The following is a 27,983-nucleotide window of genomic DNA, read 5'->3' on the forward strand; positions in this document are numbered from 1 at the left end:
TTAAAAAAAGTTCAACAGCACTAATTATAAGGAAAATACAAATCAAAACCACAATGATACACCACTTCACACCCATCAGTGTGGCTATTAAAAAAAAAAGGCAAGTGTTGACAAGGATATAGGGAAAGTGAAAACCTGTGCATTGCTGGCGGAATGTAAATGGTTGTAGCTGCCATAGAAAATAGTATGATAGTTCCTCAAAACATTGAACATAGAATTATATAATCTACCAGTTCCACTTCCAGGTATACACCCAAAAAAACTGAAAGTAGGAACTTAAACAGATATTCGTATACCCATGTTCATAGCAGCATTATTCATAATAGCCAAAAGGTGGAAACAACCCAAATATCCACTGACAGATGACTATATAAACAAAGTATGGTGTATATATACAATGGAAGATTACTCAGCCCTAAGAAGTAATGATTTTTTGACACATGCTGCAACATTATACTCAGTGAGGTAAGCCTGATTTAATGAGACAAAGATTGTACAATTTCACTACAGAAGATACCTAGACTAGTCAAACTTATAGAGACAGAAAGCAGAATAGTTACCAAGGGCTGGAGAGGAAGGAAGAATGGGGAGTCATTATCTAATGGGTACAGAATTTCAGTCTGGGATGATGAAAATGCTCTGGGAATAGAAGATGGTAATGGTTGCACAACAATGTGAATGTATATAATGTCACTGAACTATACATTTTAAAATGGCTAAAATGGGGGCACCTGGCTGGTTCAGTGGGTGGAGCATGTGATTCTTGATTTCGGGGTTGTATGTTTGAGCCCCATGCTGGGTGTAGAGATTAATTAAGAAAAATCTTGCGGGGGGGGCGCCTGGGTGGCTCAGTCGGTTGAGCGTCCGACTTCGGCTCAGGTCATGATCTCACAGTCCATGAGTTCGAGCCCTGCATCAGGCTCTGTGCTGACAGCCTGGAACCTGCTTCGGATTCTGTGTCTCCCTCTCTCTGACCCTACCCTGTTCGTGCTCTGTCTCTCTCTGTCTCAAAAATAAATAAACATTAAAAAAAAAAAAAAAAAGAATAAAATCTTGGGGCATCTGGGTGGCTCAGTCGGTTAAGCATCTGACTCTTGATTTTGGTTCAGGTCATGATCTCACGGTTTGTGAATTTGAGCCCCACATCAGGCTCTGCACTAACAGTGAGGAGCCTGCTTGGAATTCTCTCTCCTCTCTCTGTCCCTATCCCACTCACTCTCTCTCTCTCAAAATAAATAAATGAGCTTAAAAATAAAATAAAATCTTTAAAAATTTTTTAAAATTAAAAAAATAAAATGGTTAAAACAGTAACTTCTATGTTATGTGTACTTTACCACAATAAAAAGAATAGATTGAAAAAAAAGAATAGATTTGATATTAGTTGTGAGGAAAATAGTTTCATGATGTATACATCTGAAAATAAAAGTCTAACTTAAAAAATATTAGAACAATAACTCAACCACATTAAAAAGCTTATAAACCAAGGGATGTAAGTTTTCATTTTCTTTCCTTACAAATATGTAATTTAAGTGAACATATGACAGAATACCATAACGGCTTCTCATTCTGCTTTTCCTAAATATGGCATCAGTATAAGTACATTATGCATTTCTCCTACAAATAAACCAAATAAACACCTCTGAGTTCACTTTGAAACCAATCCTTACAGAAACTCAGAAATCTCATTTAAAAGGGCTGCCTGTGGATGCAATGAATAGTTGAGAGATTAGTGGGACATTTGGAGAATACTTACTGCCTTCCCACGTACACTGTAACAGATTCAGAGCACCTTCTATTCTCTTCCAATGCTGAAGATGGAAGAAAGCATAGGCAATTGCTTCACTATCACCTCGTTTCAGAATGTGTTCTGGAGGTAAAATTAGACTCTTCATCTCTAGTAAATACTAGAAAAATGACACACAGAGAAACACACCACAGAAAAGAGAAAAATTAAATTATGTTACATTCAAACAAAAAATGTAGACTCAAATTTTATAAAGTCCATTTGATTAAAAAAAACACACATTAAGCTAGTGAGATGACAAGAGGGTCATACTGATAGTATGTGTATAAAAAATGCTTGTATATGCAAATTCCAAAAATCGGAATATCCCTAAAGGCAGAAATAAGGAGATAAATGGCTTATGTATGACCTTGCTAAATACAAATAGAACTCAAGCTGAGGAAATAATGTGAAAGCAAGTATCTATTTTTCCAAAAGAAAATTAAGTATAAAAATGATAAAATACAATTTTGGAAACATTTTGTGGTGACATTGAATTCTTTTTTCTCTTATTCCCATTTTACAAGTGAGGAACTTAATTGTGAATAAGTTCAATTAAATTAATATTTACTGAGTGCAAGTACTATATCTATTAGGAAACACTATATTCTCTGGAACTTCCTAATGTAATGAGAAAGACAGATTTTTTTTAAGTTAATAATTATAACAAGACTATGCTTTATTAGAGATATAAACAGTGTATACAGGAATTTGGATTAAAGGTATTCATGTTATTTAGTTTTTCTTTAACAGCTTTATTGAGACATAATTTACATACTTTACACTTCACCCATTTAAAGTGTACAACTCAATGGTTTTTAGTATATTCACAGATATATATAACCATTACCACAATTTTAGAACATTTTCATCACTTCAAAAAGAATCCACATCCTCTTATTACCCTCTAATCAAGCAATCATTAATCTGTTTTGAATCTCTATACATTTGCCTGTTCTGGTTATTTCATACAAAAAGAATTGCATAATATATGGTCTATTGCAATTGGTTTATTTCACTTAGTATAATGTTTTCATGGTACATCCATGTCGTATCATATACCAGTACCTCATTCCTTTTTGCAGCTGAATAATATTCCATTATATGGATATACCACACTTGTTTATCCATTCATTATTTGATGGACATTTGGTTGTTTTCACCTTTTGGCTATTACGAATAATGCTGCAGTAAACATTCACATACAAGGTTTTGTGTGAACAGAAGTTTTCACCTCTCTTGGGTATATACCTAGCAGTGAAAGTGCTGGATCATACGATAACTCTATGTTTAGGAGGTATTGGTTATGATTTAGGTGGTGAAAATAAACCACTTGATGGCATTTGGGATTTGAGCTTATAGATAAAGACAAGTAAAATATGGATGAACAGATTGGGCAGTGGGGTGGGAAAACACAGGGGTTGGAGTACAGGCCAACCTGAACAAGGCCAAGAAAGTACAGTGCAAGACACATTTAAGGAATTAGTGGATGTGCCTATTAAAGAAGTTATAACCTATCAGTTCTTATTCACACATGAAAATTAAATGCTACCTTAAATTCTTAAAGAAAATACTTGCCTTAATATTGCAATCCACAACAAAAGCAGTATAATCAAATGTACTAATTACATAAAGGTGCAAACTTAACCATCTGTTTATCATCTTTACTATTAAAGTGGTCAACTTAAAACAAAACCTTCAAAAATACTTAGTTAGCTAAATACTTCCTCCAAAGACTAAGACCAGAGTATACTTCCCCAACTAAAACAGTTCGAAACAACCTCTTTGGTTCTATATAATTTGATAGCAAATTATGTGTCATAATGTCTAAACCACATTATTTTCTGTTATAAAAAGAGAAACACTCCTGAGATGTGTCATAAATGATACATTCTCACACTTGGGCTGTTATACAAACTAAGGAGATGAACAACACAAAGAGCTGAATTTGTGAAACATGTTTCAAAACTGCTACAAGCAGGAAGAAACAAAAAGGTGTAGTGACTTCAAAATTTAAGCCTTAGGCTATTAACCAACATATATGTATACATTGTATCAATATATCTAAAATAATTTTTTTTGTTTATGAAATGTGCCTTTCCAATACTAAGTTTAATGCCCATCTTTAATTACTCGTACTCCTATACCTCAATAAAGCTGGGGGAAAAAAAGCTCCTCTTAATCTTGATGTCTCTGGCTCTCTCCTAAAAGTGTAAGAATGCAGTCTGCTCATCAATTTATTTTAGCAGATGTCACAAGCTATGAGATTATTTACTAATCCAGTTTGGGGACTTAACATTTCCCATTCAGTTTCTTAAAGGAATGCAGCAGAGGTTGTGTCTTGGTCAAGCAAAGCCCATTTGCTGCCTGGTTGGGTTCTCTCCCCTTAGTGCCTTGGGCCTATATTCAGGAGGGTAATATTCTTTCTAATCCCCTCTAATCCTTGCCCATTTTTTTAAAACACAGTAAAAGATCACTCGCACCAGGCGGCTGTGGGAAAATGGACTCAAATAGCTGACCTCTGACATGACTCCTTATGTTCTTAGCAAGTGCGCTAAGAGCTTCTTCAGTAGGAAGCAAAAAAAATGCAACAATCACAGTGGAATCTCCATCATAAAAAGAGTATCTCATTTTCAGAAGAAAACTGTTTTAATAAATAAACCAAGCCCTTTCTATTAAAACTCCGCTTCATTTCACAGGTAGAGGAGATAAAATATCCCAAATTATTTTCAATGAGTTTTAGAACCCTGAAGTTTTAAAGCTTTACACTAAACCCTATCTTGGTAGTCACATAGCAAGTGGTAAGCAAAAGATATTCAGTTAACAATTATCCAGGAGATATCAATTTAAAACGTTAAGAAAATACTTGAACAGCAATTGTATATCTGTATTTTCACTGTTTAATAATCTAAGTGACAATTCTGATAGTAATCAAACACATATGGCATATATATTAGGAAATGATACTTAAGTTTATACTTTAAAATCTTTGCTATTTAATCATGAAAAAAAATCTCTTTTGCTATCTTATTTTTCATTATCATGTCTTACCTACCACCAAAGGTCCTTTCCAATTTGACTTTAAGGCAAAGCAATTTTTATTTTTCAGTTTCTAATAAACTACTGAATTAAAACTGCACCCTCAAAATATAAGGGAAAATTTTCAGTTTAAGGAAAATATATTTAAAATATGTTAAAGGATTATTACTTATTTTATATCCTTCACAAACTGCTACTCAGGAATTCCTGCCCCCCAGTATAAGCTGTAAGTTACTACACAATGGAAATTACATCTTTCGTATTCTACTATAGCACCTAGCACACTACACTAACCAAAGTAGCCATTTAAACACTAACTGACTGACTTGATCTCATATATATAGTTAAAATGTCTTCAAACTCATACTTATTTCAGTTTTTACTTGAAGATATTGTTTAACTCTCTAGGCAAACTAAAAACAAAACAAAACAAACTTCTACCTAGACTTTACTTTTCCATGAATAAAAATAGGAGAGGTTGAAAACTGAAGAGTGGTTGGTTTGGTTTGGTGTTGGTCTTTTTTTATGCTTCTGAAAGTACATGCTTAGTGTTCTAAAGTTCAAACATTGCAGAGTTACATAGGAGAAATAATATATTAATAAATTGGAGGATAAAAGAGTAAAGAAAAAAGGTAATCCAAGTTATATTTGTCTGTATTTCTTTAAGCATAATATCCTTAAAAACAGGATCAAACTTTTATATAACTCACTTTTTACTTCACAATACATCTTTACATCTCATCCTGTCTCTAACAGATCTCATTATTTTTAATTGTTGTATAGTATTCCATTAAAAACTGAGTTATTTTATAAGTTAAGAAATAAGGTCATGCTGAAATTGTACTACCATTCTTAAAAGGTCAAAAATAATAACATTAAGCAAAGCTTATAAAAATATTAAGTAAAATGGCTTAAAAATTCCAAAAAATGATGGGATCTAAAATTTCACTTTCTTTAACTTAGACAGGTCTTTATAGCAATGTAGGTCTAAAACACAGACATGTCTACTTACCAAACATTTACTGCATGTCCGTTATGTTCTAAGCAGCATTTCAGACATAAAATGGTAAAACAAGAATTCTGCTTTTTAAAAAGCTCATAGGGAACTAAGGAAGAGACATACAAATAGACCAAAAAACAAGCAAAACAAAACCCAAGACATGATTAAAGCATTGAAGGAACAGAGAAAAGAGAGTCATTATCTCTGCTTAGGAAAAATGATAAAAGATACTTCTATACAGGAGGCAACAGATGAGCAGAATCCTGAAGAATGAGTAGAAAGTTGCCATGTAGAGAAGAGACTGAGCATATATACAAAGGTAGGGAGACATGATGAGACATGACCAATCTCAGGAATAACAACATAAGGAGCAAAGCAGAAGTAGCAAGGAGTAATGTTGGAGACAGATATCCGGCCCAGACTGGGAAAGGCTTCTGTATATGCAATACTAAGGGATTGGTCCTTATCTGAGAGATGATAGGGAATAAGAAGGGCTCTTCAAGCAGAGCAAGTTTTGCTATTTAGGTAGATAACTATGGCAATGGCCAGAGTGGAGATGGGTTTATAGCAGGGAAACCAGTAAGAAGTATGTTTTAATCATCCAAGTAAAAGATGGAAACTATTTGAAATAATTTCTATATCTTTATGTGTGTGTTTAGAAATGCATAGAAAGGGCACCTGCGTGGCTCAGTTGGCTGAACATCTAACGTGGGCTCAGGTCATGATCTCATGGTTCCTGAGTTCAAGCCCTGCATCGGGCTGAGTTCGAGCACTGCATCAGGCTTGCACACGGTCAGTGTAGAGCCCACTTCAGATTCTCTGTTCCCCCCTCTCTTTCTGTCCCTCCCCTACTTGCACTCTCTCTCAAAAATAAAGAAATGCATATAATATGTCTGGCCATCACAGAACCAAACAGAAACAGTGGTTGCGTGAGAGAAGTAGAATTGGGAGAGAAAGAACAGGACTTTTTATTCTATAAACTGCTAAAGGGTCTGATTTCTTTTTTAAAAAGCACTCGTTACTTTTATGACAACAATGATAATGTTTTAAAGAACAGGTAGTGAAGACAAACACTGGTCAGTGACAAAGGGAATGGAGTAGGTGACTAGATCTGAAAGACATTTCAAAGGTTATAATATGAGTTAGTAATTTGGAAAGGGCAGAAGTAAAGATTAATGATGAGAAGATGATAATGAAGCCATAAACCAAATTATAATAATAAGTTAGGACAGGCAAGTTGGAGAAGAAACTTATAAATAAAAATTTAAAAATTCAGTTTGAGACATATTGAAGAGGCTGAGGTACCAACCAGATATCCAGGTAAAAATTTCCACAACCAGATAGAAACACAAGTTTATAGACAAGGAAGGAAGCCAGATTTATAAGATACAGGTTTGGAAATTATCAGCAAATAAAATATAATAAAAGACATAAACCAAGGCCGGTACCCACTATACTATGCTGCAGGACCTTCCATATTACCTCGGAGTCACCTTACTGTTCTATCTGGAACAAATCAGAAATTGTAGGAACAATTTGTATTCAACTATTGACAATATACTCAGATGACTATTCAAGTCTCTTGCTTTTTCCTAAAAATAAAAATAAAAAATTAAAGCTACTTTGGAAAATAGCTTATAAATAGCTATAAATAGTTTAAAAAAGACATAATAATGTATTTTTTTAAATCTAAAACCATACCTATGCTTACACTCAAATTCACTTTAACTTTGAATTGCTTTGATCTTTATAATTTATCTTTAGATTACTTTGTTTCTATTACTTTGTAAATCTTACAACAGCTTTTGACCAAAAGCAATATAATTCTGACCTGAAGTAATGATAATGCTTTATAATCTTCTTCTTAAAAGCAGAGGTTAAAGAAAAATCTCTCTGAAGGCATCTGAAATTAAGGTACTTTGCTCTTGATCAGTCATGCACATCAAGAACCAATTTATCTCTGCAATTAGTTTTCTCAGTGCACATTCTATGAGATTGGACAGGCAGGCTGAATGCAAAGAGTCCACATTGATGTGTATTGGGGGAAGACTAAAGACAGTTCCCAGATAGAAAGTAAACAGAACAGCTGTATGAATAAACTGAAAGAAAATATAACACTCCTAGCAGTCTCAGGAGCAAAGGGAAAGTAATATTCTATTGCAAGGAGAGGGAAGGGAGACTAGAGAGGGCATTTGCCACAGGAAAACTTCTTTCCACATCATCCTACAGAGCAGTACCTCAAGAGAGAAGTGTTTTCTAGATCAACTCTTCCACCTAGACCACACCATAACATAACAGAAAGGCAAAGCCTTCACTGTGCCCTAACTTTGGGTCATGGACTTCAACACCACTTCCCCATTTCTCCCTTTACTACCGCTATGCCACTCAGTCTCAATCAAGTGCCTATTTCCCTCTCATCTTTTGTATATGCTGCTATAATATAGGTAATCTGACCAATGAAATGTAAGCTTGAGGGGCGCCTGGGTGGCTCAGTTGGCTGAGCGTCCGACTCTTGATTTCAGCTCAGGTCCTGATCCCAGCTTCATGGGATTGAGCCCCACATCACACTTCACCCTGAGCATGGAGCCTGCTTGAGATTCTCTCTCCTTCTCTCTCTCTCTCACTCCCTCCCTCCCTCTGTCCCTCTCCCCTGTTCATGCTCTATCAAATTAAAAAGAAGAAGCAGGAGGAGAAGGAAGAGGAGGAGAAGAAAGAGGAGGAGGAGAAGAAGAAAAAAGAAAAAAGAAATGTGAGCTTGCTGCTAAAGAGCTGGTATCTTCTATTAGTGGATGGGACTCAGAACATCCTACATGCTTCAATTTCTGATCAACCAAAATGAATTTTACCTTTTCTGTATCAATTTATTTTTAAAATTCCCCTTGCACTTAAAGAAGCCTCCAGGCATGGTCTGGTTTCTTGAAAACACAAAACAGCTTTTGTTATAAAATAAGAACTAATAACTTTTCAAAGCTACAGATAACATATTCTGAAACATGTACTCAAATTGTTATTGTTTTGTTTTTAAATGTTCTCTTCCCCCAAGAGCTTCTACTACAAGACGCAAATTATCTTCAGGGTATTAACTAATTCAAATTAGTTAAATGCTGTCTCAATATCTTCACTTTTACCTCATCTCAACAAAAGAATCCCCAAATCTGACACATGCTAAGGCCATGAGCACTAAAGTAATACTCCTAAGAAAAAGAGTTCATAGAGAACAGCTTAAACAGGAAGCAAAAATGGTAATGGAGGTGTAATAAAGCAATAATCACCATGATCAGTACTGTTGCCTGACACTCAGACATTGTGTTAAGTGCTTCATATATATCAGCGCATTTAATCAGAAGGCATACTTTGACAGTGCTTTCCATGCTGAGTCAGATTCTTTTACCTTTACTGATGTACCGTAAAATGCACGTATCTTAAGCATGCAATTTGATGAGTTTTGACAAATGTAGACAAGCCACACACCAATGAAGACACAGAACATTTCCATCACCCCAGAAAGTTCTCCTTTCCAGTTAATTCCCTACCTTGACTACCTGAAGCAACAACTGTTCTAATATCTACCAGCCCAGATCATATTTCGACACCACATAAGTGGAATCATTCAGTATGTACTCTTTTGTACACATTATATTCTTGAGTTTATCCATAGTTTACTTGTATCAGTTCTTTCTTTTTGTTGCTGAAAAGTACCCCAGTGAATAAATATATCACAATTTGTCCATTTACTTGTTAATGCACATCTGGGTTGTTTCCAGTTTGGGGCTATCATGAATAATCAGAAGGTATGAAACATGTTCCATCCTTAAAAAAAGAAAAAAAAGCCTGACATTTTCTTTTTTCTTTTTTTTAATGTTTATTTATTTTTTGAGAGAGAGAGAAAGACACAGAGTGCAAGGTAGGGAGGAAAAGAGAGAGAGAGGGAGACAAAGAAACCGAAGCAGACTCCAGGCTCTAAGCTGTTAGCACAGAGCCCGACACAGGGCTTGAACTCACAGACCATGAAATCATAACCTGAGCTGAAGTCAGACACTTCACTGACTGAGCCACCCGAGTGCCCTTGACAATTTCTATAGTAGCTGAAAGATACACAATCTTTTTCTTGTTTGGTAACTAAAAAAAATTTTGAACCAAAACCATAGCTAAGTAATAAAGAACAAGTCAAAAACCATGAAAACACATTGTTTTAATTTTTTGCTATTACTATCATAGTTACTGTACACAGAAATTCATTCAGTAGATTAAAAAAATCTGTACAATCAATATTAATGAGATATCTAAAGCAAATGCATAGCCTGAAGAGATTTATGTGATCTCTTTCTACTGCGTTTCTAATAGTTTCCAGCTTTAACAAACTGCACAGTCCGAGACCTATAGTCATTTCTGTTGTAGTTCTGTGGAAAGTTGCCCAAAAATCTTTCCTGCTAAAACAGCTTCATCCTATGTCATCTTACTGGTAAAAGTCATATAACATTTGGCAAATTTGCATAACAAATTTTTAAGAATAAAAGATTAATTAATTAATTAATTAACTTAGTTACTTACAGGTCATTGTTCATTAGGGTAAATAAGTTATTACAACCCACAGCTTAAGTTTGAGGAAGAAAATGAAAAAAAAATTTTTTTTAATGTTTATTTATTTTTTTGAGACAGAGAGAGACAGAGCATGAACGGGGGAAGGTCAGAGAGAGGGAGACACAGAATCTGAAACAGACTCCAGGCTCTGAGCTGTCAGCACAGAGCCCGACGCGGGGCTTGAACTCACGGACCGTGAGATCATGACCTGAGCCAAAGTCCAACGCTTAACTGACCGAGCCACCCAGGCACCCCGAGGAAGAAAATTTCTAAAGCCTTTATTTTTTCTTGGCTTCAGGCTGAGAGGCAGGGATAGAGAGCATAAGTGGGGGTGGAAGAAAATCTGAATCTGTACATACTTCATAACTTGTAAATCCCTCACAAAAACAGCCTTAAATACCAGAGCTCTTCTAGTTCATATAATACTAATGTTATTTAAGTGGGATATTATCCAAGTTGTTGGACCTTAAAATTTCTCTAAAAAAATAATAATAATTATCCTGTTTGAAAATATCCAGGTTAAAGTGTATATCCACAAACAGTAATGTAAGGTTATAGCACCACTCTACTTAGGTGGATTTTTTTTTAAGTTTATTTATTTTTAAAAAATTTTTAACGTTTATTCATTTTTGAGAGATGGAGGGAGACAGAGTGTGAGTGGGGGAAGGGCAGAGAGAGAGGGAGACACAGAATCCGAAGCAGGCTCCAGGCTCTGAGCTGTCAGCACAGAGCCCGGTGTGGGGCTCGAACTCACGACCCATGAGATCATGACCTGAGCTGAAGTCGGGCACCTAACGGACTGAGCCACCCAGGCGCCCCATTTATTTATTTATTTTGAGAGAGACAGGACAGTGCGAGCAGGGGAGGGGTATGAGAGAGAGAGAGAGAGAGAGAGAGAGAGAGAGAGAGAGAGAGAGAATCTCAAGGAGGTTCCACAATGTCAGCACACAGCCTGATGCGGGGCTCGAACTCCTGAACCATGAGATAGTTGGATATTTTGATAGAGTTGGCTTTGGCATTTAGTTGAGGGGACATATGTAAATTTCTACCTACAGATAAAAATGACTTAATGTTAAAGTATAGGGGCATCAGTCGGTTAAGCAGCTGACTTCAGCTCGGGTCAGGATCTTGTCATTCATAAGTTCAAGCCCCACGTCGGGGTCTGTGCTGACAGCTCAGAGCCTGGAGCCTGCTTCAGGTTCTGTGTCTCCCTCTCTATCCCTTCCCCACTTGCACTCTGTTTCTCTCTTTCTCTCTCTCAAAAATAAATAAACATTGAAAAAAATTTTTTAAAGGTTAAAGTATATACACAATATATACTAGTTGAATATGGTTATATGTAAGTTATACATTGTAGTTTTATTGAGACACAAAATTCATCATTGTAAGTACACAGTTCAAAGATTTTCAGTAACTTTGTATGGTTGTGCAATCATCACCACCAAAAGTTTCCTCATGTCTGTGTGCAGTCAATCCACACTTCTACTTCAGCTCCAGGGAAACACTGATCTGCTTTTCTGTCTACAGTCTTCCCTGCTTGAGAAATTTCATATTAATGAAATCATATATGTTGTCTTTTCTGTCTGGTTTCTTTCACTTAGCATGAAACACTTGAGGTCCATCTATGTTGTTATATGTACTTATAGTTTGCTCCTTTTTAGTACTAAGAAGTGTTCCATTACATGGAGATACTACAATTTACTTGTTCATTTACTTGTGTTTGACTGTTTCATGTTTTTGGCTATTGTGCATAATACTACGATTAACACTTGCACACAAGTCTTTGTGTAGACGTAGGTTTTCCTTTCTCTTGGGTAGATACCTAGGAATGAAATGGATGGGTCATATGGCAAGTGTATGTTTAACTGCAAAATTGTTTCCAAAGTAGCTATACTATTTTATATACCTAGCAGGAATGTACACAGTTTCTCCATATTCTTGCCAACAGCTGATTTTGTTGGTCTTTGTGAGTATAGCCATTTGAGTGGGTATAAAGTAGTACCATATTGTGCTTTTAATTTGCATTTCCCCAATGACTCATGATGCTATCTTCTGATGTGATTATTAGCTATACATATATCTTCTTTGGTGAAGTGACTATTCAATCCTTTACCCATTTTTTTTCCCTTTACTCATGTTTTAAATAAGTTTTTTGTCCTCTTATTGAGTTGTAAGAGTTCTTTCTGAGTTCTGGATACAGAACTTCAACAGTATACGACTTGCAAATGTTTTCCCCCAGTCTTTGGCTTTCCATTTTCTTAATGATGTCTTTTGAAGAGCAAATGTTTTAAGAAGTCCAATTTATCAATTTTTTCTTTTATGGAGCATGATTTTGAAGAAATCTTTGCCTAACCTGAGGTCACAAAGCACGAAGTTTTATAATTTTACCTCTTATATTTAGATCTATGATCCATATTGAGTTCCTTTTTATATTTGGTATGAAGGAAGGGTCTGGGTCCTTTTTTTTCTCCATATTGATTGTTCCAGCACCATAGAAAATACTATCCTTTCCCACTGAATTGCTTGGGAACTCTCGTTGAAAATCAACTGATCATTATGTGAGTTTGTTTCAGGATTCTCTATTGTCTTCTATTGATCTACATTTCAATATTTATGCCAATATTATACTATTTTAATTACTGTAGCTTTAAAAATGTCTTAAAATTGGGGTACCTGGGTTGGGCGTCCAACTTCAGCTCAGGTCATGATCTCACAGCTCACGAGTTCAAGCCCTGCCTCTGGCTCTGTGCTGACAGCTCAGAGCCTGGAGCCTGCTTCCGATTCTGTGTCTCCCTCTCTCTCTGCCCCTCCCCTGCTCGTGCTCTGTCTCTCTCTCAGAAATAAATAAACATTAAAAAATTTTTTTGAATGTCTTAAAATTGGGTAAATTTGGGTGAACTCCAACTTTTTTCTCCTTTCTCAAAATTGTTTTGGCTATTTTAGGTCTTTTGAATTTTCATATCAATTTTAGGATGAGTTTGTGAATTTCTACAAACAAGCCTGATAAGATTTTAATAGGAATTAGATTGAATCCATAGAACGATTTGGAGACAACTGTGGTCTTAACAATACTGAGTCTTCTAATCCATAAACATGGAACATATCTCCATTTATTTAGGTCTTCTTTAATTTCTTGTGTGTGTGTTCAAGATAAAAAAAAAAAGTATCCCCTAAAAGCATTATAGATTATCTAGAGCAGATTCAATCTGGATTTATTATCTATCCAACAATTTAATTTAATTAGGGCAATGCCTAGGATTTCTACTACCCTCCCTTGTACCCAAGTGCCTCCAACAGTAGTTTTGAAGACCAATGCACAATGCACATCATCAGAATTGTTACTGCTGAGAATACACTTTGTATGAGAGGATTTGTGAAACAGAAACCAAGTCCACAACTACAGGGTATACATGGTCCATATTTTGTTATTCTTAGTGAGAATTAAATAAAATTTTTAGACATCTTAGTGATGTATTTAATTTGAATAGTTCGGTTAATAACAATTGCTTATCTTCTCACACAGGAAGATTTCCATCCCATCCTGGATAATAATGATACAAATCACTTCTGAAACGTTTACTGTGTGTCAGGCCTTCTTCTAAGCTCTTGAAGGATATGAACTCATCTAATCTCAATTAATAACTCTGAGGGATAAGAAATATTATTCCCATTTTACACATGAGGTCACTCGAGAGAAGCTGAGTAACTTGTCCAAGGTTATACAGCTAGGAAGTAGTGGAGCCAGAATTCAAACGTAGGCAGTTTAGTTGCAGAATCCATGCTCTTAACCACTCTGCAGCATGAGAGAACAGAGCATTTCATTTGGAGTTATTTTCAGACCTCTGCTTCCAGTAATGGAACACTGGGTAATTCAAATCAACCCTCTCAGACAACTAGAAAAGCTGAACAAAATATTTTTAAAAATCCAATCAAATGCATCAGAGAATTCACAAAGGGTAAGGAATTAGCAGCCCACAGTCTAAAGAAGGCAAAAATTGGAGAAGTAAACCACATTTGGGGCTTCTTTTACCATAGAGACATTTGCCAATTTTGGACAAGATGGCAAAGAGGCTGTTCAAACTTTCTGCCAGTTTTATAAGGCTAAAGGAACAAAAGTCAGGAGTTCAAGGTATGTCAAGAGTGAAGGCCCTGGTAAAACTCTCAGGGTTGGATTGGCATCCAGAACGGCTGCATCCTAGGAATAGGGGTGAACCAGATACAAACCCAAACTTTCACGGGCTACAGCCCAGTTTCTAGTCATCTAGGTAGACCAGAAAATATCAATCCCTAAAACTGAATTAAGGTGATTCTGTCCTGCTAATTGCTTCTCCTAGGCATCTAAGAGCAAATAAAATACTCTCTGGAGGAAGATATTATTATCTGAGGTTTCAAGTTATTTCTACAATTTTTTCAGGTAAAATATCAGATACATAGTCAAAGAAAATCAGGCATAAGAGAAGACAAGAAGAACATAATGTAGCAGAAAAAAAAAAAAAACACATTATAGAAACAGACACAGAAGTTCCAGATATGGGGATTATCAGAAAAAGACTTTAAGATAACTACTTTAAACTATTTTCACAGAGATAAAAGACTATACTTTAAATTTTGGCAGAGAATTAGAAACTATAAATAGCAAAGGAGATGTGAAAAATAAACAGAAATTCAAGAACTGAAAAATGTTTCAAAGGAGTGAAATCATACAGAGTATATTCTCTGGACATAATGCAATCATGCTAGAAATCATTGATAAAAAGATAATCTTCGCATGTTTGGAAATTAAGAAATAGCCAAATGGAATAAATGTATCTCTAAATCAAAGAGGAAATCAAGATGGAAATTAGAAAATATGTTGAATTAAATTATACACAAAATATTACTATAGTATGCAGTTAAAATTGTACTTAGAGGTTTCTAGACTTGAACAAATATATTAGAAAGAAGAAAGACTGAAACTAATGAGTTAACTTAAGTACCTATATAAAAAGATACAGGAAATAAAAAATAATAAAATAGAGCCAAAGTAAGTTGAAGAAAGGCCATAAAGAGCAAAAATGAATGAACCAGAAAATAAACAGTAGAGCAGATTGTCAAAGCCAGAGCTTGGTTCTTTGCAGAGACTAATAAAATTCATAGATCCCTGGGGAATCTGGTCAAGAAAAAAAAATGGTAGCCAGTGTTAAGAACTAAATAGTAGATATCACAACTGATCCTGCAAACATTAACAAGATAATAAAAGGATTTTATGAAATCTTTATGCCAATAAATTATAATGAAATAAATTCCTAGAAAAATACAACTTAACAAAAACCAACACAAGAAGAATGAGGAAATTTGAATAGTTATGAAATACAGAAACTAAATTTATAATTCACCTATTAATGAAATCTGTAATGAAAATCCTTCTCACAAAGGAAACTCCAGAATCAGATGGCTCTATCAACAAATTCTCTCGATTATTTAAGACAGAAATAATTCTAATTTTACACAAATTATTCCAGAGAATTTAAAAACACAGAGACCACTCCTAACTTATTTTATAAAGCCAACAATGAAAAGTACAGGCCAAAAACATAAGAAAAAAAGAAAGTGAACATAATTCATGTCACAACAGTGGTTACCTTTAAGCAGGAGGGAAGGAAGCATAGTTTCTGGGGGATGGCAAGGTGGTTCTTGACCTCAATGGTAGTTTTCACTCATTTGCTTTATAATAAATCATTAAGATCCACATTTCTGCTTTTTACACTTTGATATATATGTAATACAATTAAAAATAAAATTTAAATTTATGGGACCAGTGTCAATAAGAGAATGGTATGAATATTTGTTGACTGTCATTCTTAAATTACAGTAATTTTCTTAACTCTATACTTACTCTAAGAGACTTACAACTTCAATTTCTTGGAGATTATCTTTTAGAGATTAATCTCTTTAATGTTTACTTGCTTCCAAATTCCATTAACATACATTATACTGGAATCAACAGTTATAATTACATTTGGTAACAGATGCATATATTCTTGAATATTCTATAGTTCCTAACATGGAGCATTGCTTTTAAAACCCCAAATTTAATCTCGGGTGATAAGTCACAAAGATTAACCAATAATCTGTATGTCTGCAAGGTGTATAATATAAAGACAAACGAGATGGGTATAGTTTCATCTGGGACTAAATAAACATCAACTCAGCAGTTTTTCTGGGAACTTCCACATCTGTTTCCTATCATTGATTATTTTAATCTATTTGTCTTCAGTCTTTGTCTATTCCTAGTTCAAAAACCCAGGCATCTGTCTAGAAGTAAAAAGCTTTTACAGTAACAGGAAATTTGATTTAATGATCTGAAAAATGAATGATCTTTTATTAAGACCATGCCATTTTATTTCTACTCTATAACTAAAGTAAAAGGAACAGCTAGGTGAATACATTTCAAATTTTATTTTGAAAGCAATTACAAAGCCTAGAGTGAACTCCTGCTCCTATTCCCCTTGCTAAATGCCTTTTAACATCCCCCTTATAGTGACTATCAAAATATAACAGACTAAAACAATTCTGACTCAAATTACGGAGACCCAAATTTGGTCTACATACTTTCATGAATTTGATAAACTTAAATAAAAGTAGTAGTTTCATCATAAAATTTCTCACTTTTGGAACATGAGGATTAAATTCCACAGCTCTATGAATTGCTTCCACAGCATTAATTTCTGCCATGCTTAGCCCTCTTCTGGAGGCTGTTTCAGGACAGAATCTATAAGAAAACCACAAAATGAACAAATGAATGTAAAAATCCATGATTTTGATCATAATCTAACTTCCTGAATCAGGGGTTTCTGGTGATGGCCAAAGACAAAGCCAAATAACTAGTAAATGTGAAAGTAAAGCCTTTATTTAGTTTAACATATAAAGAAAAGCAGCATAAGCAATGGAAATCCTCAAATTTAGGTAAGGAAAGCCTTCGAAGTCCATTGAAGGCACACTCTGGGAAAGGCAGTAAATATAAAATGCTACACAGGGACATCCAGAGAGTCTCATGAAATGGAAGTACATTGTTATTAAATTTTCACTGGGAGGAAAGAGTAATATTCCATTCTAATTTATATCAAGGCATAGTAATCTAAGGTGAAAAAAATGGTTGCCATTTGGTTGGTTTCTGAAAATTTTATCTGTGGAATAAAGAGAAATTCATGAAGGGCAGCCCAAAGGATAAAGATAAACAGAATAACTTGAAATTATAATCTCAGAACAGATAGTATGAAACTATTTCCCCACCACACACCTTATCAGTACCATTATAGCTACTCTCTGTACTTTCTAGCATTGCTTTAAGCATTTAACACACACAATCCTCACACACCCATGCTTTATTCTCACTTTACAGAGAGGAAGAGACTCAAACTGATTAACATGCCCAAAGTTCCACAGCTGGTATGCAGTAGACTTTGAATTGGAATCCAGGTTTAGTATAGCTCTAAAAACCTTGCTTTTTCCACTACACTAGTAAGAAGCCTCACAAGATCAAGGGTTATTCAAAAGGAAGTAGAGAGGAAAAAGCATTGTTTAAAGTCGGTGGTGAAAAACATAACACAGTTTCCCCTGCTATCTGTGAGTGTTTCTATCAAACCTTTCCTTAAGCTGGAATGGCATAAAGTGAAGAAGCAATTACCTTTTCATGAAAGTGAGAATCCTGTTTGGATTTCTTTCGGTTAGTGAACACATATATTAATGCAGGTCTCTTGTAAAAGCGAGGTGGCATAAAGTAAACTTTCAGACAGCAGGAGAAACCCATGTTGAGTTTAGCAGTCTTTCTAAATTACTGTAGTTTTCATTACTTACTTATCTGAAACAGTCCTTGTCTTCAATAGTGCTGCTGTGTAACAGATTGCTGCTGACTTTGGAAGGCTTATATCTGTAATTGTAATTTTCAACTCAGGTAAGAATTACAAAACATATCTTAAGACATTTTTAATAAGAATAATTCATGATACAAAATCAACAGATGCAACACAGTAGTAGAAGCATGTGGACATGTAGTTAGACATGCAGACCTGAGTTTTAATCCTGATTCTAGTATTTACTAGCTATGCATCCTTGAACTAGTAGCAACTTCTTTAACCTTTAACCTTAGTTTTCTCTTCTCAGAATAGAGAAGTAATACTTTTCTGGCAGAGAGTAAATTAAATTATGTTTGTGAAAGCCCTCATACAATGGTGAAAAGCACTCAACAAATGTTTATGCTATGCTTACATAGGAGTATTCAGGGAAAAACATTTAGTTATAGCTGGAAATACTGAAAATTCCACCTTTCACAGAGAAAAACTAAGATTAAAAAAGTAGAAATACTTAATAATAGTTAAATCCAGGTAATACAACAGATGATTTTAATTCTTTCTCCTTACAATATTTCTGTATTTTCTACATTTTCTTAAATGACTTTTTAAAAAAATTAAAAAAATTAATCAGGAATTATAATATAATTAGTTATATAAATCCTTTCTTAAAGAATGCACACAATAATGTTATCAGGGAAGTAAGACTTGAGGACCTTGAGTTTTATTTTATTTTATTTTAATTTTTTTTAAATTTTTTTAGCGTTTTCTTTTTTAAATTTATTTTTGAGAGAGAGACAGAGCATGAACGGGGGAGGGGCAGAGAGAGAGGGAGACACAGAATCCGAAGCAGGCTCCAGGCTCTGAGTCATCAGCCCAGAGCGCAACGCGGGGCTTGAACTCACAGACCGCGAGATTGTGACCTGAGCTGAAGTCGGACGCTTAACCAAATGAGCCACCCAGGTGCCCCGAGGACCTTGAGTTTTAGATTCCAGAATTATACCAGCAAATAGAGAACTAAAGAAATAAATCTGTAGAGTGCCTGGGTAGCTCAGTTGGTTGAGCGTCCAACTTTGGCTCAGGTCATGATCTCATGGCTTGTGAATTCAAGCCCTGCATCAGGCTTGACAGCTCAGAGCCTAGAGCCTGCTTCCAACTCTGTTGCCTCAATCTCTGCCTCTCCCCCGCTTGCACTCTCCCTCTCTCAAAAATTAATAAACATTAAAAAAAGAAAGAAAGAAAGAAATTTGCTTTTAACTTCTACAAGATTCTAGAACAGTAAAAACTCCGGAATCATAAAATTAACTGAAAACACAGAAGCATATCTAAGTTGTTAGTTTTATTTTGAATGAATCAGGTCCTATCTGATTTTTAGTATTTGGTTCCTAAGCTTGGTCATGTAAGTATCATAAGCAGGCCATGTACCCAATAAATTACATATGGAAAGAATTTCTCACAAATTTCTTCATGAGCCTACACTATTGTGAAGCACTTCCTAAGAATTCCAGATGTTTCAAAGAAATAAATTTCTCTTTCCAAGGGTAACACATTTCAAACTTTCCAAGTCATGGGGATTCCCAAACTAATGGATAGGAACTTATAACAGAACAAGGATGAATAAGTGACTTGTACATGCTCTGTTACAGTAAAAGATATGACCAGAAACATTATGCTATGCTTCTTAAAAATTCTCCCAACTCCATTTGTGGTGAACTGGCACTGTTTAGTATAATAATAAATAGCCAATACATACTGACTTTTTACTATTGGAAGACTAGTAAACAAAGAAATGGAACACCTGGATTTAAGTGCAGCCTTACCACTTACTGGCTGGGAGACCTTACCCAATTACTTACCTTCTTCAACTCCAGTTTCCTTGTTTCACTAACAAGAGCAAAAAAAAAAAAAAAACTTGTCCTACCACCTCACAAGAGTATTATACAGATATGAAATAAATTACACTTTGTAATCAAAAAGCATTTTAAAAATGTTATTCTGAATTACTCATGCAACTTGTTAATGGTCTCTGATACTCCAAAACAAATAAGGCACCATCCTATGTCTACAGCACCCCATACTTTTCCAATTATCTCACCTAACACACGATGCTTCAATACAACTACTATTCATTTGTCTGTATGTTCCTTTGCTAAACTGTAAATCCTACAAGGACTAAGTCCATGTCTTCTCATTCACCACTGTATTCCAAGTGCCTCACTCCTATTGGGTGCTGAATAAACAAATGAATAAATCTTTACAGAAGAAAAGTTCCTCCCTGCAGGCTTTTGCTCCCAAAAGTCCTGATAAAGAAAGTACTTAATATAACTGTATCCATGGATTCTAAATACTGACTGTTTAGAATAGGAAGAGAAAATCAAAGAAATACCAGAACAGAATCATATTTATGATTACATAATTGAAAAAATATTTTAACCATGCTATCAACTAAGTCAATTATCACTCACCATCATATTTTGCTAGGACTGCCTGAACATCTGCATAGGCCTGTAATTCTAAAAGTGATTCTAGGAGATTCTCATGGATGTTCACCATGGTAAGAGGAGGAAATTCTTTCATCAGCTGTACATTAAAAGGAAAAAAAGATTAAAATTATAGCAAAGGAACTCAACAGAGCTGAATCTGATTCATTAAAGTAGAAATTCTTTAGTGTCTTAACAAAACTGTGAAGACTCAACCCTTAAGAAATGTACGTATATTAAATAAATATCTTGTTATAAAGACTACCATTTAAAAAATAATGATTTTGCATTAAAATAACTGGCAACTTAAACCACATTTTCAGTTTTTCAAGGAAAAATTATAAACATCCAATCATCAAATTTACTTACATCTCTCATTATTTTTACTGCTTCTCTTATTCTTCCTAATTTTCTTGCACACATTGCTAATCTTCTTTTAATATATACCAGTACATTCGTATCTCTTCCTATTAAAAAAAAAAATGACACAACTATCACTTTGTATTATGACCTACTATTTCATTAACATATTATCCATTAATTTTATTGGTTTACCCTGGAAGCTTCAATTAAAATTAAATTGTTTCCAAATGGAATGATTATTGAATTTGGGTGATGAACATTGAATGAGAGTTCATTATGCTATTTTTGTGTATGTGTGAAGTTTTTTATGGTAAAAGCTTAAAATCTTTCTATATATACAGAATTACTTTTGCCTATAACAGTAAGTAATCTGAGTACATTATAAATTAATTTGTGTATACTTGACAAGTATATTTTAATATTAACATAGAAGAAATATATACATTAAATAGAAAAAATAAATCTAACCTATTGAGTTTCTGCGTAAACAACCTATTATTTTAACATTCTCTATTGTTTTAACTGATAAAATATGTTCAAAACAAAATTTCCATGGCTAGAGTGAACTTTTGCTCAACAGCTAGTAACTAACAAACTATAAAACTATTTCTAGAAAGAGCTAACAAATATTTCTGTAAGTACCTCATAATCATATTTGAGATTATACAAAGACAAATGGCATGGCTTTTTCACAGATGTAGTTTCATTAGTTCCAGACTGCAAAATTATATATTCCCACAGTTGTATGCCATAACAACATACATTAATGAAACATACTGTATACATCAATATTTAGTTTGGAGAGAAAACATTATCCAAATTTTAATTTCCACAAACAAAAGATTTAGAACTTAACTGCTAGCAGATAATACATTATGTAAACATATTTCAATTTATTGCCCATAATCTGCCAAAATCATTAAACTAAAATGCTCTGGCCACAAAAAATAGCAGGAAGCAACAGCACTACAGATTCTAACATCTTTGGTGGAAGTATCTCAATCACAGCTGAGAGAGTATCCCTAAGAGTGGAAAGAATTTCAGTTGCTATGGCCCATATGCTCTCAAACACATCATAGAGAAAAGTCAAAGAAAGAATCAATGCCAAGTGTAAGGCTGAATTTTTATACCAAAGGGCTGACTCCCTGGCACTCTGTGGAGATACATACAGTCTGAAGAGCAAACTAAATGATGTACTTTCACCATTGCTTGGGGTAAGGGTGAGGATAAAGGTAATACCTGCTTATCGTTACTAGAACGGTCTCCTGAATCTTGAATATTTTTGAGCTGTATTTCTCCAATGACCAACCCAATTTTCACATGAAATAAATTACTGTTAAGTCTAAGAGCAGCACATCTCTCAATAACCAGAGCACATCTGTTCCCTTCTGTAAGCATTCTCTAGCTAATGCATATTTGTCTTGCTGGCTTGCAGACATTATGAATACATTAGCTATCTCTTCTGAAAAGAAGCTAACCTCGAAATAGTAAGGATTTTTTTCTGTGTGTTTTTGTTTTTTTACTTATTGTTGTTTGTGTCTTAAACATAAATGAGCCAATTTCAGGAGCTAAAAGGTAAAATCAGTTCAGATTTGCTTACTCAGTTGAGCTTCGTGCTGAGGACTTTGGTGCTGGCACTGCTGTGACCGCCTGTAAATTGTCTCTCCTGCCTTGAGTGCCTGTTTAAATAACCTTTCAGCATCCACAATAGTTGTTGCTTCTTCCTCAGCCAGTAGAACATATGCAGTGGCACAGCTATGAAGAAAGCAAGTAAGGCAATTTTAAGTAAAATGGTTAAGGCAAGTATTTTCTCTTGGATATGTCCCTTTGTTCTGCATCACATTTCCCTACCTTTACCTAGACTTTCCATCTCTTGGAGGAAAAAAAGAAAACTTCACTCAGTACTTTATAATTTATTAGGGGTATATTGGTATATTTTTTGTGTGTTTCCACAATTTTTCTCCTTTCCTACCTTTCTCCTCTTTATTTTCTATTTTACTTCTATATCCATTCTCTGTTTGTCCCATATTTTTCTTTGGGGAAAGGGATAAGAAAGTAAGATATATAAAGAATTATGTAGAAAGCAGTTCAAGGGACTATGCATTCTACTTGTCATGCCTACTCTTAGCCACTCTATATTGTTAATATCGATCTAATGAGGGCAGGTATGGAAGATGGTGAAGATTGAGAAGAAAGTCCCACAGCCAACTAGGCACTTTTAACATATGACTTAGAAACCGATCATTTCAGAAATAGCCCTTTTTCCCAACCCTGAGCCTTCCTTCTGCATGCTACCCCATCCTCTCTTAGACTTAACCACAATCATGTTGTGGCAAAACTCCCTTGGTCTGAATTCTAGTCTTTCCTCCTGCACTGTTGCTCATACTTGTCACACCCACACTCACTCTAAGTTTCTTCACCCTACTGAAACGCAAAGATTTCTCTTTGTATCAATTAAGTCAAAAGCTGGCTAATAAAGAGAAATTAACCTGTTTGGGGGCAAAAAAAAGAGAAAAAGTTTCCTTTCCATTTCAAAAAACAGCAAGTACATCTCTCCTGGAGACAATATGCTAGTTATCTAAGCCTGCACTGTCAAGTACTGTAGTCATTACCACATGTAGTTACTGACCACTTGAAGTGTGCCTAATCTGAACTGAGATGGGAGGTCAGTGCAAAGTGCACAATGGCTTTTGAAGACTTGGAAGAATATAAAATACTTTAAAAGTTTAAAAAATATATTGATTATACGTTAAAATAATATTTTAATATTTTGAATACAGCTTAAGAAGATATATTATTTAGGTTAATTTCACTTATTTCTTTTTACTTTTTAAATCTGGCTACCAGAAAATTTAAAGTTACTTATATGGATCATGTTATGTTTCTATTGAACAGTATTTAGGAAGAGAAGAGAAATTGTTGGTAAAACTACAAGACCAGGCATAAAACAAAAATGATGGCAAGGTAACTATCAAACAACTGGGGACAAGAAGGATCTTTTGAATGTAACAAATGGAAACTGGACTATTTCAGCATCCTTCAAATACTACACTAAATTGACTATATGATAATTTCACTCATCAACAGACATTTTGCTATTACATTATATTTTGCTATTACAATAAGCATTAGATATATTGCTGCTTTAAACGCTAGGCTCCCAAACTGCCATTCTAAACATAATTCAAATGCTTTTAAATAACAAAATAAAAGCACTTTTAAAAGATCTAGATAGGTATAAATTGATGGAGTAGAATCAAAATATGAATATATTTTAAATTATAGCATAGCTATATGATAAAAAGAAGTTCTTTCCTCTCAGAGCTTTCTTGTATTTGTTCAAAAATATTTTTAATGGACATGTTAATACAGAAATTAATTTTATGAATATTGAAATAATTATTAGGAGTGTTGCTTTTTTTTAAATTAATGTAAAATTCACATCACAAAATTAGCCATTTTAAAGTATGTCATCCACAGACTTTTAATATATTTACAAGATTCATTCATGTAGCATGTGGCTGTATTTCACTCCTTTTTATGACTGAATAATATTCCATTGTATAGATACACCACATTCTGTTTATCCATTCATCATCACCTGATGGCCATCTGGGTTGGTTCCAGTTTGAGGCTATTATACTGCTGGGAACATCTGTTTAAAAGTTTCTGTTTGAACACCTGCTTTCAGTACTCTTCAGCATATGCCTAGCTGTGGAAATGCTGGGCATATGATGGTTCTAGTTTTATCTTTTTGACAAACTGCCAAACTGTTTTCCACAGTGGCTATACCATTTTACATTCCTACCTGCAATGTATGAGGGTTCTGATTTCTCCACATTTTTGCAAACATTTGGTATTTTCTGGAGGTTTTTATTATACCCATCTTGTGAAGGGACATCTCATTGTTGCTTTCATTTTAATTTCCCTAGTGATGAATGGTGTCAACCACCTTTACATGTGCTTATTGGTCATTTACATATCTTCTTTGAAGAAATGTCTATTCAAATCCTTTGTTCATTTTTAATTGGGTTATCTTTTTGTTATTGAGTTGTTAACAGCTCTTGATATATTCTGGATGCTAGACTCATCAAATATGGCTTGCAAACATTTTCTCTCATTCTATGGGTTGTCTTTTCACTTTCTTGATAGTATCCTTCAATGCACAAAAGCTTTTAATTTTGATGAAGTCTAATTTATCTAATTTTTTTGTTTTTGTTTTTGTTGCTTGCGCTTTTGGTGTCATATCTAAGAAACCATTGCCAAATCCAGTCTTGAAAATTTGCCCCTGTCTTCTTCTAGGAGTTTATAGTTCTAGCTCATAAATTTAGGTTTCTGATTTTTAATTGTTTACGATGTGATGTAAGGGTTGCTTTTTTACGTAGTTATCCATTTGCCCAGCATCACTTAATGAAAAAACTATTCTTTCCCCCATGCAATGGTCTTGGCAACCTTGTCAGGGGCACTGGGTGACTCAACTGGTTAAGTGTCAGACTCTTGATTTTGGCTCAGGTCATGATTTCATGGTTTGTGAGAGTGAGCCCCACATTGGGCTCTAGGCTGACAGCATGGAGCCTGCTTGGGATTCTCTCTCTCCCTTCTCTCTGCCCTTCCCTGCTCACTCTCTCTCTCTCTCAAAATAAATAAATAAACATTTTTAAAAAATGGTCCTGGCACAAAAATCAATTGGCCATAAATGCATGGGTTTATTTCTGGACTCACAATTTGATTCCATCAACCTAGATGTCTATCTTTATTTAATTACTGCAGCTTCATAGTAAGTTTTGAAATCAGGAAGTGAGTTCTCCAACTTTATTCTTTTTCAAGATTGTTTTGGCTCTTTGAGGGCTCTTACAATTCCATGTGAATTTTAGGATCGGCTGGTCCATTTCATAATCATGGCTACTGAAATCCTGACAGGAATTGTACTGAATTTGAAGATCAGCTTGAGGAGTGCTGCTATCTTAACAATATTAAGTATTCCAATTCATGAACATGGGATGTCTTTCCATTTACTGAAGTCTTCTTTAACTTTTTCAAAAATACTTCATCATTTTTAGTGTACAAATCTTGCACTCCTTGGTTAAATTTAATCCTTAAATATTTTACCATTTTTGATGCTATTATAAATGGAATTGTTTTTCAAATTTCTTTTACAGACTATCTACTATTAGTGTATAGATATATGACAGACATTAAGAAGGACTTGTTTCTGCCATTTCCTATTTGTTTTCTTTATGTCCTATAGACAATAACTTTGTTGAACTCTTTTGTTAGCTCTACCAGTTTTTTTGTGTGTGGATTCTTTGGGATTTCTATGCATAAGATCATGTAATCTGTGAATAAAGTTTTACTTTTTCCTTTATGATTTGGAAGCCATTTCTCCCCCATTCTTACCAAATTGCACTGGCTAACCTTTCCAGTCCAATGTTAAATAGAAGTGGCAGGAAGTGGCAGTTTAAGGAAGTTTCCTTCCATTCCTGTCCTTTTTTTTTTTAGTGTTTTTACCATAAAATGGTGTTGGATTTTGTCAAATACCTTTTCTGCATCAATAGAGATGACCACGTGGTTCTCATTCTTTTTTCTATTAATGTGGTATCTTACATTGACTGATTTTCATATTTTTTAAAAAGTTTATTTTGAGAGAAAGAGAGAGGGAGAGCAGGGGAGGGGCAGAGAGGGAGGGAGAGAGAATCTCCAGCAGGCTGCACACCATCAGCATGGAGACTGACATGGGCTCAAACTCAGGAACTGTGAGATCACGACCTGAACTGAAATCAAGAGTTGGATGCTTAACTAATTGAACCACCCAGGTGCCCCCATATTTTTTTAAGTTTTATTTACTTAAGTAATCGCTACACCCCACATGGGGCTCAAACGCATCATGAGAGTCACATGCACTTCTGACTGAGCCAGCCAGGAGCTCCTGATCTTCATATTTTAAACCACCCTTGCCTTCTTGGGATAAATCCCATTTGTTCATGGTATATAATTCTTCTGACATGCTGCTGGATTTTCCATGCTAGTATTTTGGTGAGGATTTCTGCATCTGTATTCATAATGGACATTAACCTATAGTTTTTGTTTCTTGTGATGTCTTTGTTTGATTTTGGTATGAGGGCAATACTGGCTACACAGAATGAGTTAGGAAGAGTTACTTCCCTTCTATTTCTTTGAAGAGTTTAAGAACTGGTGTTATTTCTTCTTCAAGTGCTTGGTAGCATTTGCCAGTGAAGGGATCTAGTCCTGGTTGCCTTTGTTTGGAAGTTTTTAAATTATTGATTCCATCTCTTCACTTGTTACAGGTCTATTCAGATTTTCCATTTCATCTTGGGTCAGTCTTGGTACTGTGTTGTTAGAAAGGTGTCCATTTATCTAATTTGTATGCATATAATTATTCACTGAATTCTCTTATGTTTTTCATTTCTATAAGGTCAGCAGTAATGTTCTCAGTTTCATTCTTAGTTTTAGTAATCTGAGTCTTATCTCTTTTTTAGTCTGGCTAAAAAGTTTGTCAATTTTGTTGATCTTTTAAAAAACCAACCTCTGGCTTCATTCTTTTTTTCTACTCTATTTTGTTTATCTCACTCTAATCTTTGTTACTGCCTTCTGTTTGTTGTTTAGTTAGCTCTTCATATTCTCATTTCTTTTTTTCATTTTTTAAATTTTTATTTATTTTTTTAAATTTACACCAAGTTAGTTAGCATGCAGTGCAACAATGATTTCAGGAGTAGATTCCTTAATGCCCCTTACCCATTTAGCCCATCCCCCATCCCATTAAAAAAAATTTTTTTAATGTTTATTTAATTTTCAGAGAGACAGAGGAGTGGGGAAGGGGCAGAGAGAGAGGGAGACACAGAATCCAAAGCAGGTTCCAGGCTCTAAGCTTTCAGCACAGGGGCCAACAC

The 27,983-nt window shown here is 34.7% G+C and overlaps 1 protein-coding gene across 7 annotated transcripts in view; it reads right to left on the bottom strand.

Moving 5' to 3' along the window:
- Positions 1-27,983, bottom strand: part of ST7L (suppression of tumorigenicity 7 like) — a 103,673-nt gene that overhangs the window by 53,079 nt on the left and 22,611 nt on the right. For all 7 annotated transcript variants that reach the window (XM_053214616.1, XM_053214619.1, XM_053214618.1 and 4 more), the window contains exons 7-12: positions 22,676-22,830; positions 21,082-21,179; positions 20,698-20,812; positions 18,240-18,312; positions 17,052-17,154; positions 1,754-1,904 (exon numbers count right to left, since the gene is read on the bottom strand). In XM_053214616.1, coding sequence (XP_053070591.1) covers positions 1,754-1,904; positions 17,052-17,154; positions 18,240-18,312; positions 20,698-20,812; positions 21,082-21,179; positions 22,676-22,830 — 695 coding nt within the window. The remainder of the gene's footprint in view (positions 1-1,753; positions 1,905-17,051; positions 17,155-18,239; positions 18,313-20,697; positions 20,813-21,081; positions 21,180-22,675; positions 22,831-27,983) is intronic.

Source organism: Acinonyx jubatus, chromosome C1 (genome assembly GCF_027475565.1).
Source record: "Acinonyx jubatus isolate Ajub_Pintada_27869175 chromosome C1, VMU_Ajub_asm_v1.0, whole genome shotgun sequence".
Lineage (NCBI taxonomy): Eukaryota > Metazoa > Chordata > Mammalia > Carnivora > Felidae > Acinonyx > Acinonyx jubatus.